This window comes from Telmatherina bonti, assembly GCF_933228915.1.
Source record: "Telmatherina bonti genome assembly, chromosome: 13".
In the NCBI taxonomy this organism is placed as follows: Eukaryota; Metazoa; Chordata; class Actinopteri; order Atheriniformes; family Telmatherinidae; genus Telmatherina; species Telmatherina bonti.
In genome coordinates this window covers 13,402,718-13,416,656 of record NC_136611.1, presented here as the reverse complement: position 1 = coordinate 13,416,656, position 13,939 = coordinate 13,402,718, and the positions used below count along the sequence as shown (strand labels likewise).

Sequence of the window (13,939 nt, the reverse complement as noted above, 5' to 3'; positions counted from 1 at the left end):
TCTGATCTGCTCTGCTTTTTATCTATGAATACATATTTAATGTTCCCTCCGATTCTTAATTTACTACCTTGTCTTGAGCTATTAATTTATTTATTCAGTTACTTTTTCAGTGTCTTATTTTGAATTACTGTAAGTTTGTTTACAAGTACATTAATAATTTACTTGAAAATATTGAAAGGCCATAAAAATGGGGCTATTTCAGTTCCAAGAATTTAATATACGTCTTTGCAATTCTGTAAAATGAGCAGAAAACTTGGAAAATATGTACAATATTGTATTTGTTCAAATTGGCATCAGTCCAAAAGCCAGCAGTTTACAACAGACCTGTAACAGAGTACAGTTTATGTAGAGTCCGTCCGTTCCCCCCCCCCCCCCCCCCACACACACACACACACACCTTTTCAGCAGGAATGCACCAATACCACGTTTTTTTTTTTTCATACTTGTACTTATATTTAAGTACTTTCTGATACCGAGTACAAATATAAGTACTAACAAATCTGATTACAGTTCACTGGTTAGTGTGGACCGGAATGTCAGATCCAACGAGTGAGAAGTTAATTGTGTTATATATCATATGGGTCATCCTTCTCTAAATGTAAAATTTGACACTGTGAGAATCTCCATAAAGTAGGTTAATGAAGAAGTTGTGGTGAGTTATGTTCTGGGGACGCAATGGTACTCAGTAAAATACCAAACCGTTCGGTCCGCCGTGCATGGGACGGTCTTGCCGTCTGTTTTTAAGCTGCTACTTTATTTACTGCTTCACTGGCCACTATGTGTGCGCCTTTACAGGCGGAAGTCACTGTGCCCCCACCCACTCGCTCCTCTCACTGGGTCTTGTGCCCAAATTTTATTTAATTTCTTTTATTTAACCAGGAAATTAACCATTGAAATTAAAAACCTCTTTTCAAAAGAGTCCTAGCCAAGAGGAAACAAAAAGTATCAATTACAGCAAAGTCACGATTACAATTACTTTCAAATAAATAAAAGCACTTCCAGGTTAAGGAGGCTGTCTCAGATGCTCTAAATCTGGATTTAAAGTCATTCAATGAAATAGGTTCTGTTAGTTTCCAATCCATTTGCATGATGTGACATGAAGAAGGGGCAGAGAAGGCAAAGGCTCTTTTTCCAGTTCAGTGCGGGCAAATGGCACAGAGAGCAACAGACAATTGTTGATCGCAAGCCATGCAAATCGACATTTCTCTATGTGATTAAGTTACAAATATAAAAGGGCAATAGTCCAAGCATGGCCTTATAAATGAAAGTGTACCAGTGTCCCAACTTTCTGGTGGACAAAGAAGGCCAACCCACTTGAGAATACAGTTTACAGTGATGGGTCAGGGCTCCACAGTTTGTTATAAGTCTCAGACAAGCATGATAAACAGCATCAAGCTTTCTCAGACATTGAGCTGAAGCACTTATATACAACAAATCCCCATAATCCAAAATGGATTAAAAAAAAAAAAGTTCCAGTAACAAGCCGCTTTTTCACCTCAAAAGAAAAACTAAATTAATCTCGATTAAAAAAAAACCCAATTTCAGTTTAAGCTTCTTCACAAAAATATCAATATGGGATTTGAAAGTGAGTGTCTCATCAAGCAAAATACCAAGATACTTGTACATATGAACCACCTCAATTTCATTTCCCTCAAGAGTGGACAATGTCGGGGTAATTTGAGGAACCTTCTTTGAGTTAAAAAAAAACCCAAAACATTAGTTTTGTTTTGTCAGCATTAAGAATTAATTTTAACTGTAAAAGTGTGAGCTGGACCACATCAAAAGCTTTCTTCAGAGATTCAACAACTCCAGCAGGGTTTGAGCCAAGACAGTAAATAATTGTATCATCAGCATAAAAATGCTTATTAACATCAGACACATTCTATCCCAAATCATTAATGTATTCAATTCAATTCAGCTTTATTTGTATAGCGCCACTTCACAACAATGTTGTCACAGGGTACTTTACATACACGAATCAACATACACATCATTTCAAGCCAATTCATACATGGCCTATAAAAGAAACCAACTGATTGCATCAAATCATGACTTCGATCCAATCCCCCATCCTGAGCATGCACGAGGCGACAGTGGGAGGGAAAAAACTCCCTTTTAACAGGAAGAAAACCTCCAGCAGAACCTGGCTCAGGGACGGCAGTCATCAGATCAACATGTATACTGCTTGCTTAAATGCTGGACAAGACACGAGAAGAAAAAAAAAAAAAAAAGTAAAGCTCTATCACATCTACTCCAGGAGATTTAAGGGCCTTATGCACTTGCTGCACAGTAAAAGGCAAAAAATGGAAACAGTCTCCAGAAAACATTTGAGGGTTTGTACAGGGAATCTTTGAGGCAGCTCCTATAGAGTCAAACAAAGAACCAGATGCCACAAAAAGCTTATTAAAGCAATTTAAGACCTCGGTTCTATCATATACTGGGGCTGAGTCTTCTAGAACAAATGTTGGAAGAACCTGAGGGGATTTGATTACAGATAAAGATTTAATAACTTTCCAAAATTTCTGTGAATATTTAAAGCTTCTCAGTTGTGACAGATAAGTAATATTCTGATTTGGCCTTTTTAATAAGAGAAGTGAATTTATTCTGCCTGAAAAAACACAACAGAGTATGCTTTTTAACAGACCTACCAGACCTCTTCAAATGAGATAAGCTTTCATATATATTCCATATTACAAATGGTTAAAGAATAACAAAGTACTGTATTCTTCAGTGTTTTATTGTTCATTACTGAAGTGTTCATTTATTTAGAATAGCTAAATAATTTGTTTCTACTGTGAAATTCTGGGCACTTACAGACCCAAAATCAGCTTCTTTTGCTGAGGTAAAGCCAGGTTCAGAATTTTATGGTGGCATCAGAAATAACTTTTTTTCTGCACACCTGATGCTTCAAATTCAAAATGTAAAGTTTGAAAACTGTCAGAAACTTCATAAATGAAGAGAATAAAGGGATTTTTGATGGATTGATATATAAAGTAAATCTGTTAATCCCACAGATTTATCTCCTTGTGTGAAAACTGGCTGTATGACATTGACATTTATCAATACTAGCTACATGCAAATACCATTGGTCTTATAGTTTAGCTTTAATTTCCAGTAAGTACATAACAAAGACTTTTTAGAGTTAGTATATAGAATAACTTGGCATGTTTCATCTTCTTTTGTTCTAAGTAAGCTATAAATTACAACTAACTAAAGATTTTAGTTCGTCCATTGTTGGAGACCTTCACTTGCAACCTGTTCTGTGTTTTATCATATCTAGATTCCCAGAGATATTCCCATATGTGATTTCCTGAAAAGGAGGGTTGCTCTGACCTGGACCACCAGTGATGACCCCTATCAAAGCGACTCTGACTGCGAGGAGGAAGACCTGCGCTCTTATAAGGTACAAAAAGAGTTTCACCTGGCCCCTTTTGGCCACTTCATATGCAGCATAGCAGCAAAAGGGTAAAAGATTTAATGTTGATTAGGAGCCGCTTGGGGTGATTGCCTACAAAATACAGGAAACACAACATGAAAAAGTACTTTGAAGCAACTAAATCTACATTACAAAAGCTCCTACACAAATGAATCACTTTGCTTGAAGGTCAATTAGAGGTATGTGTCATCTGCAAAAGACACTTTACTGTTATTACATGTCATTTTTCAAAGCAACATGAAAAGGTACCCGAAGGTGCTGGAGTGCAAGTCCTTATCACTGCAAAGTGACTTTGATATTATATCATTCAGAAGCAAACAGAACCTGCGTAGGCATTATAATGAATTTTTTTAAAGAATATGTAAATGCAACTAAAAAATGTCAGATGTGTTCTTTGTCCTTCATTTTTACCAATAAATAAAAGGAGTGGAACTTGTTTTATATTGTAAGACTATGGTTCATTTCTACAGAACTTGTTATAAAATGACGCAAGGCGACTTTCTATTACATATTTCATGTTCAAGACTATTGAAAATGCTTTATATTAAATATAAGCATTATAGTGGGTTGCAGAAGAAACATGCAGAAGTACATTAAAAACAAACTTTAAAAAGAAATTGTAGTAAGTAAAGCTAAAATAAGATAAAAAGCAATAAAGAAAGGTTTGTGTGAAAATGTAAGTTTTTTTTTTGTTGGTGTCAGATTGAAAGGTTTTTAACCTTGATTTAAAACTGCCGAGAGTTTCAGCAGGCCTGTAGTTTTCTGGGAGTTTGTTTCACTTGTGAGAAGGATAAAAACTGAACACTGCATCTTCATTTAAGTCCTGACTCTGGGAACAGAAAGTACACCTGACCTTGACGATCTGAGGGATCTGGTTGCTTCAAACTAAACCAGAAGATCTCAAATTTATTTTGGCCTTCAACCATTCAGTACTTTATAAACTAGCGGCAGGGTTTCAAAGTCAGTCCTCTGACAAACTGAAGCTAGCGTAAAGATCTGAAGTTATATAATCCACTTGCTTGGGCTTAGTGAGGAGTCCAGGAGCAGCGTTTTAACTGCAGCCGTCTGCTGGACTTTTAGGGAGATCTGTAAGGACAGCGTTGCGTTGTCTAGTCTAGTAAAGACAAACTTTTTATAAGTCCTGCTTAAACATCAATCCTTTAATCCCTGATATGTTCCTAAAGTGATAAGTCATACTTCACAAGTGTGTTAATGACTATGGAAAGATTGTTTTTTGTTTTGTTTTTTTTATTCAGAATTAAATAATTCCCAATTAAAGTATTCTCCTTCACATTTCCATGGAAATAATCATTTTAAATTGAGGTTTACATAGAAAACAACTTTTATTCACCTTTACTTAATTTTGCTTTAGGAGTGTATTCCCGTCAGGATATCCCGCTAGACTCGTCTAGTTAGGAACTCGGCTCAGCTGTAGGGGTGAATCTTTGCATGCTAAGTTCACGTTTACGTGTAAACCATTAGAAAAATAGATCCTCATTCTCACCAAAGGAGGCGCTGCACTAGTATTTAGGAAAACACAGGACAAGACCTGCATGAAGAAGAAAACTCCACTTTCATCCACTTTCCCGGTTAAACATGTAGCAGGAAGCCATTGCTGTTTTGGGATTTTCATTTTGTCTTATGCAAGTATTCTGCAAAAATCCGCTGCAACAGTGGACGTAGTATGAACAACAGACAAGGCAAAGGACTCTTAACGCTAACCACAGTGAAATACTGCACCAAATGCAGGAAGTGACTTTTTTTGTGACATTTTTGTTCACTTCCTGTATTTGGTCAGCTTGAAACGGACCGAGACTTGCATTTGTTGGGGGACCGAATCGGCTTCTTTCATCCATATCAGAATTTATTTGGCACATTAATATTTCCCAAAACAAAGCGAACTTTCTGAGCAAACAGACTAGGATTCTAATAAAAAAGCTGATGTGAATGTGTCCTATATCTGGGGTTTAAGAGAGGTTCTGATTGGACAGAGCTGGACGTGATGTACTTAGGTTAGCTGGGGAAAAAAAACAATATCCTGCTGTTTTTCTTTTCAGCTACAACATGGAAGACCACATAATTAGTAACGTTTTCACTAATTTTGAAGCGTAAGCACTGACACAATCACACTAAACGTTTTTCAGCAGCTGAGAAGAATGTAGATTGAATAGTATACCGAGAAAAGAACGATCATTTTCAGCATTTCTCAGATCCATGTTATAAATCTTCACTCTATAGATCTCATAGTGAACCTGCAACTTTGTTTTTCACCACCTGCTTTCAGTTTTTCAACATTCTCATTTTTCAGCACTTCCCAGCATGACTTTTTTTTTCCATGAAACTCTCTTTTTGGCACTGATCGCTTTTACGTTGGTGGGAGCAATGATATCTATAATACTTATAATTTTACAATTAAAATGATCCACAAAATAATCAATTGAAGGCCAGTAATTATCCAGTAAATTATTTAGTATGGTGAGAGCAGTATCTGTCCAATAATATATTGGGTTTCATGTATCTGAGGGACAGTTGGGGTTATAATTGCAGGTTTTGGGTTGCCTGTGCTGTAATAGGACTTTTCTGATGGAACTTGACACAAATGAATAAAGAAAGACCACCCACCCACAACATATTGCAAGCTTTTAAAAATTACTACTGATGGAACATTTTGGCATCAGGTTTTGTTCATATTAGATCATTTTGGGATATGGGCTGATAAATGGATTGTAGTTATATAGAGCTTTTATTCAAAGCACTTTACAATTTGCCTCCCACTCACCTATTCACACATCACACAGTTGTATTCCCATCACCTGAGAGTGCATTACATTTATGATTTTCTAAAGATTTATTGTAATCCTAACTGAAAGAAATACTCTTGTAAATCTAAATTTAAGTAAAACATAAAGTTGCAACCCTAAGTTGAAACTGGCACTTGCTTTTTGTTCCCAATAGATGGTCATCCCTCTCAACAAGATTGTGTAAACAGACTAAATGGTGATGCAAGCAGGGACACACATGTACGGTATATTAATACAAGGCACTGACTCGGCCGGTGCAGGATATTAAGATTTTGTTAAAGGAGATGTTGACGTGTTTTACAAGAGAAGCCTGGTAGAAGCCACTGTTGTTTAACACACATTTACTCTTCTTACATTGTGGAGATGCAGTCATTTAAAACCCTGAATTAATAAAAATATGTAAGTTTATTATGATATGGTAAAGTTAATGATTAAAAGCAGTTCTTGTTGACAACTTGCTCTACAAGCGAGTTGATGGCTGACCACAGCAATCCAAGTAAAAACTCCCCCACACTGGAAAATAAGTCTGTCTGACTTGAGCTGTGTTCACTGAACAGAAAGCTTTTCCAAAGTTTGCACATTATTTCTCTTTCAAACAATATCTTTATCCTCCATCCAGTGCACTCACTCAACGCCTCTGCTCATATCAGGTGCTGAATGAGGACACCAAACACCTCCATACTAAGCAAGGGAGAAAAAAAGAAAATATTCCCCAACCACCTCCTCCTTTTTGCTTGTTTTCAGTTAGCCTGGATAAATTCACTTCAGGTGTTCTTTCACAACAGCCTGGCTGTAATCCAAGTCAAGTCAGTACAAAAGCTTATATCTCAGAACAGCCTGCTGCTGTGAAGGCTTAGCTTTACTCCCAAAAATCCAAACTTTCATAGGTTCATGTTATTCACAAACAGGTTAGTTTGTTTGTCAAGGTGCTAACTTTTTTTTATTTTTCATCGTTAAATCATTTACAGTTTTTCTGAGTTTCAGAGGCAGATGAACTATTTTAATAAATACACAAAACAGCTGGAAAATGCTCAAGTACTCTGTACAACAGCAATAATATCATTTAATTTCACATAACTGCTTCTCTGCTGCCATATCTAGTTAGTTATTAGCCTGCAAAGTGATGCATTCCTCTGATGACCCTAGTTTAACCCATGTTAAAAGCAGGGCTTATATCTTTACTTGCTCCCATGTTCTCTTACAGCTACGTTATGCAACTTATTGCTATTATTTGGATTAAATGTTACAAGTACATTTCAGGGTATTTTCTCTTCTGACAGCAACCCATCTCAACTTTTTTGTACTTTAATTTCACTGTTGCAATGATTATTTTAGCACAGCTTTAAATAATCTATCTTACTAAATGGCATCTGCTCATTAAAGGTGGCATGAAATCCATTTGATTTCAGGGTAAATAAAAGTACCACTTTTAGTAAGAAAAGGATGCATTTCTTAGTACAAATACTTAAAACTGCAGTTTCAAACGTTAGTTAGTTTGCATCTGCTGATAACAGAAGCAACGTATTATTCCTGCTGCAAACTATTCAGTATGCTGTAGCTGCAGAAACACACATCCCTTGAGAGGCTTTCCTTTGTACAGCTGTGTGATGACCAAGAAATGAAGCAGTTTTACAGGAACAGCTGTATTCTACAGTATGTCTCCTCCTCGTATTTTTACATGACTTGATTATGATTGGAGTGCTTTCATTAAACCCCAGTTTAATGGCCTTGCACATTACCAAGTATAGTTTTTAATAGTCTTTATATTAGAAGATGTACAGCTTCTGAAAACCTCCCATTAAAGATTAAGTCTACACAAGTAATTTAAAAAGCAACATGAGCATTATTGTTCACTCATTTTGTGTACATAAGTGTGGTCTCTATTTTAAGTTTAGGAATTTTGAAATGATGCACTTTAATGATCATTTCATTAATTGTTTTCAGTTCTGAGGAAGCCCATCCACTGTATGTTAAAAAGTCAAATAAAAAAAAAAAACTTGTAAAAATATGTTTTATATTTTAGATTTTACAAAGTAATTTCAAACCCTGCTGTTTAAAGACTTGGGTCATCTGTCAGAAAGATTCAAGTCAACAGCTAAACATTATTTGCATTTGTTACCATTGGTGATGTTATATGTACTTGGTGTCATTAAATGGCAAACTTCTCTATTTGACATCTCAGCTGCTTAACTTGGTAAGACTAATGACAGTTCAATGTTCCTTCAAGACATGAAGGTCAGTTGGGTAAAAAAAAAAAAATCACGTTTCTTCAAGTGCAGTCATACAAACCATCAAACACCATGATGAAACTTGCTCTCAAGCAGTCTGCCCCAGGAGATATAGACCAAGAGTGTCTCCTTGCTGCAGATTAGCCCACATCAATGCTTCCCACAGTTCAAATAAAAGACACAACATAAAGTCAAGTGTTTGGAGGAGACTGGGTGAGTCAGGCCTTCACGGTAGAACCGCTGTATGTAAGTATGTTGAAGATTAGTAGGAGGCGAAAACTGCTTGTGCTAAAACTCAAAAGTCATTACCATTAGACCTGTACAAGGGATATTTAATCCAATAAGTCCACATTTAAAGTTTCCTTTCCAACTGTTGTGGAGGTGGTTGATGGATGGTAGGTGGGAGGTGGTGTGCTGAAGACACTAGTTTTATTCAGAACTGGAGCTCATTTAACGCTGCTGAGCCAGCATAGTTACTACAACACTTTGCAACATATCCTTTGTTCTTAGTGGAACCATCAGAGAAGCTTTTGTTGAAAGAGTTTTAGATTGAAGACAAACTTTACATCGTTGATTGTTAGCAGACTGTTGTAGACTTTCAAAGCTGTTCAATATTCTGTTCTTTATCAGAACTGCTTTTATTATCAATCTGTGATCTGAGTGATGTCATAACCGTCCATACAAATTAAAATCCATGCATGGTCCATCAGCTGTCAGCTCTTCAACTACCACTGAAGCATTTACTACATTACTGTAGTAAGTCCTGCTGATTGATCAAGTCATTGGTCAAATTGTTATTGATTAAACTGGTTTAACATTCTTGCTGAAAATGTTCAAATTAAAACATTTATCTCCATTCATGTTTAACTGCATGAATTTAGATGTTTTAATTACATCTAGTCATTCCATAGAAACTTTTATTTAACGTGACCTGTAAATCTAGAAGAACATTCAAGGTTGGGCAGTTCTCAACCCTGCTCTACCCTCAGCTGTGTTTTTTAAAGGGCAGAGTACTAAATGAGTATTAACAAAGGTTTTATTTGAAGACATAAGTCTCATGTACATAAACATTTTCTCTTTTTCCTGAGATGAGATTAGGTCAGACAACAAGTGTCCAGATCATTCTGCCATGTTATGCTGTGCTTTTATTTCTTCAGAAACACAGTGTTTACAAGGTTTTTACATTAGTTAACACAGTATGAATGTGGGATAATTATGCAAAATTATCTAAAAAAAACAAAAAAATATCCATAAGCAGTATGATACCCCTGCATCCTCCAACTGTACTTTATCCTGTTGACAGAAGTTTTAACTTTAAACTCAGTGTCCCAGAAATAATACACTCCCTCACTCTGATTTGACATTTTTCTGATCCCTTCTGCTTTGCTCTCCATCTACCTTTATAGATAAGCCAGCCAAGGCAGTGTCCAGACATGCTCTTCTTCCTCTGCAGTATGCTAGCTGGACATCTGAGGGCGCTCTGCTGGACCACTGCTGCACTGGACCATATGAGCACTCCTCTGGCTGGTATGAGTGCTCCATGTTTAACTTCTTTTCTGAGATGTTTTGTGTGATTGATTCAGCTTTCAAATGTTTGAACATTTATCTCTCTGTCTCTTTCTCTCTCTATCTAATACATACATATATCTCTATATATATATATATCGATCTATCTATCGATCGATAGATAGATCTATAGATATATCTATATAGATATATCTATATATATATATATAGATATATCTATATATATAGATATAGATATATCTATATCTATATATATACGGTATATATATAGATATATATAGATATAGATATATGTATGTATGTATGTATGTATGTATTTATTTATTTATATATATATATATTTATATATATATCTATATATATATCTATATATAGATATATATAGATATAGATATATGTATGTATGTATGTATGTATGTATGTATGTATGTATGTATGTATTTATTTATATATATATATATATATTTTTTTTTTTTTTTAAAAGGAAAAAGAAAAAAGGTAATTCTAGGTTAAAATATTAGAATTCAAATGAATGCTGATGTTGAGTTTTCTGTCTCTAATTTTAAACTGCTCTAACCTACTGAACCAGCCACAAATATACATCTTGGCACTGAAGCATGAAGACTACATCCACATTCACAGCACACCGTCATCACTTTGCCTTGTTGGAGTAATGCCTTTATTTTCCTTTCTCCTGCAGAAGCAGAGTTTGTATCCCAGTTACACTCCTATCTGTGCGATACTGCAAATCAGAAGAAACAGCATTATGGTGAGCTCGACCTGACATCCTCTCCCAAAAACTGTACAAAGGTGTCTTTGTGTCAGAATTGTAAAAGCTTGTCAGCTTCCCTTTTCCCACTGATTCAACAATTCAGCAGAGACCAAAGAGGAAACACAGAGCAGCCTCCACACCAGCATCACATGCACCCACATTGCTGAAATAACACATAAGACAGTAAGAATTGAATCAAATGAAACCCCTCAATAATACTTCATATGAAAATTACAGTCCCACTGGTAGTGGCTTTGTTCTGTTATCCCGACCTGGTTTTCTATATTGGTTATCTGCCTGTTCTTTTTATTCATGTGTGCCTTTGTGCTGTATCTCACAGAAAGCTGCTCAGAGGAGGCGGCGCGCACTGCAGTTAGAACACTAATAGACCTCGGGGTGAGTGACAGGTGGTGTGTGTGTGTGTGTGTGTGTGTGTGTGTGTGTGTGTGTGTGTGTGAGTGTGTGTGTCTGATTGCTGAAAATTAGAGTTTGACTTGAGACTTAAAGTTCAGGAGTAATCTAGCTGTCCAGAAGTTCAGTCCAAATGGTAATATTCCCAGGTGACATTAAATGCAGCCTAAATCTTGGATTAACTAGTCATTGTAAAGAGCCTTGAGCTCAGCGTGAACATGCATCTAACCTGACTTTAATGCAGCAGAGAATAAGAGCAGCTGTTTCTGTTCATGTTTTTGTCAGAATTATCCACCTATGAAACAATGAACTGAAAGGAGGATGCAGGTTATTTGTTCATTATTGCACAATACTGTTCAAAACTCTTAAACTGTCCATTTTTTCTGTGTATTATTTCTAAGAGCCAGACTTTCTTCTGAAGTTTTCCTTTTTTTTATTTTTGTGATCTTGATCAACAGTTCTCCAGTCTTTCTGATGGTCTTTCATTTTTTCTTTTCTCATTGGCTGCTTTATCACTCATTTTCAGTCCACTCCTCGTATCGACAATTTTGGGAGAGGGCCTGTTTTCGTTTGTGTCCCTAAACATAAATCTATTAATCATTCAAGCATAAAAATGTACTTAATTCAAGGGATAAACCAACACTAAGCACAACTAAGCAACACATTTTAAATGAAATATTAAGCAGGCTCTGACAAATGCATATCTGTTGTGTGCCAGACATAAACACAGTTTGACAGACATAAATGAGTAAGTTTGCATTAATTAGGGGAAAATCTTGACATATCTCTGCATGTTCTGCAGCATGTTTAAAACTCTCTTGGGAAATTAGACAAGAAGTGTGTGTGTATAAAAACAAACAAAACTCCAGCAGAGGAATTATATCAGAAAGTGATGTCTTTAGGAAGTAAGAAAAATCCTGCAAAGATCTAAACCATGACCCGAGAGATGCATCTGATCCAGTGTGTCATCAGAACAACTCTACAAGGAAAGCTGGAAAACTGGACTGAGAGTCAGCAGTGACACGTCTTGGCGTCATCCTTAGGGTCTGGATCTCAACATTAGTGAAGCAGTGTAGTATCATCTTGGCAGAGAACAGAACATAGGAAAACCCATATCCAAAGAAGAGCTTTCAAACGAGAAAACTATTCCTGAAGACGACTTCCAGAAATGATGAAAAAGCCTGGAAAGGTTCAAGCTGTGTCGAAGAAAAACACTAAATATTTGCCTTTTTATATACGTTGCTCTACATTTATCTTTTCAAATGTTCAGAATATTGCTGCCTCTATTTCCTGTGTGCCAAACGTACAAAGAAATGAGGGATGACTGGCTGAAGAGTTTAGTATTAATCTCTCCAGACTTTTTCTAATGGAGTCGTGGAAATAATACTTTTGTGTTTAAGTAAGATTTATAGTTCTTAAGTTTTATTGTAATGGTGTCATTTTTTCCTCACTAAAGAGCCAAGTTCTACTTTGCTGGGTTATGAAAAGTAAGGGAATTTATTTTTGAAGACTGCTCTCCTTCATATTTCCTGTTTTTCTTGTGGGTTGTGAGATGTCCTTGTATGAAAAACACCCTACTTGCACATTATGCTGTGGAACACTTTGATGAAACACAAAAGTTAGCTTGTTTATTATGACAGATCATCATGCTTGAATCATGTTTTAAAGCCAATGAAAGTTGTTTTTCCATATGGTGCAAAAAAGTAAGGCTTGGAAAAAATGGGTTTAATGGATGAGAGTATCAGCATCTGCTGTCTCCACCTACAGATTTTGCAAAAAAAAAAAAAGCAAAGAATAAAGAAGAATACAGGGAAAAGGAGGCCAGAAGGCATCGATTTCAATGCTAAAAACCTGGGGGAGAAAAAAAAACATTTATCTAGGAAAGAACATAGAAGGGGAAAAAAAAATTTTTTTTTGACACAGACACATTGATATTACTCAAATTCTCCTCTCGGTGCAAATTAGTACTCGGCTTCCCAAATTAGCAGACAGTGATTGTTCCCCTCAGTCTTCTCTGCAGGGTGGTTGTCACTTTTTTTCTTTTTTAAATAGAGCATCATTGACCCATATCTGCAAAGATCCCTTGAAACAGTTGAGACAGACTTGAGATAGTTTATTATTGAGGTCATTAGTAAAAATTGGTCATTATCGTCATAGTGCTTTCAGACTGGCAGCTGCTTCTTCTACCCAATATCACGAAGGCATGATGTGTAAAACCTTCAGGTTAAATCAAAGAAGAAATATACCTCTAGTGTTGATGCAACTGCAAAACAAAAGCCAAGACGGCACAGCCTGGAGTTTCTCTCTCATTTGGCCTAATTACTTCAGACCTGGTTTAGTGAATAACATAGTGGGGTTTTTTTCAGTGTTACATCCTAAATTTTGTTTGTGTGACTTGATATGAAAGGTTTTGTTTTATCTCCTCCATTACTTTTTCATTCTGCCTTGTGCAGAAAGCCCACTCCTTAAGATGAAACGCTGAACACTCACAATGTTTAAAGGTTATTAATCACAAAGCATTGTGGCTGAAGCGTCCTCTAACTTCTGTGCTTTCGTTCATTATTTTCAATTCAGGTCATTTTGGAGGAGCGTCAGACGGGAGGCGTCGTCCTGGGTGTTAGTCCTTTGTTCCAGTTGTCAGAGAACAGGCAGAAACTGCACCGCTTCATCTCACAGTACCTCTACAATTAATGTGTTTAAAAGTGCAGCGTGACTCAAGGCCTCGACTCGGCTTTGTTCTGCTAAAAGAAAAAAAACATCCTCA

General features: G+C 36.3%; 1 protein-coding gene across 1 annotated transcript in view; it reads left to right on the top strand.

Annotated features, from left to right (window-relative positions):
• Positions 1–13,866, top strand: part of gpat2 (glycerol-3-phosphate acyltransferase 2, mitochondrial) — a gene marked incomplete at both ends in the record, with an annotated part of 41,696 nt that extends 27,830 nt beyond the window's left edge. Inside the window, 5 exons of the mRNA XM_079251618.1 lie at positions 3,281–3,403; positions 9,872–9,992; positions 10,693–10,761; positions 11,105–11,160; positions 13,750–13,866. Of these exons, the coding sequence (XP_079107744.1) occupies positions 3,281–3,403; positions 9,872–9,992; positions 10,693–10,761; positions 11,105–11,160; positions 13,750–13,866 (486 nt within the window). The remainder of the gene's footprint in view (positions 1–3,280; positions 3,404–9,871; positions 9,993–10,692; positions 10,762–11,104; positions 11,161–13,749) is intronic.
• Positions 13,867–13,939: the final 73 nt, after the last annotated feature.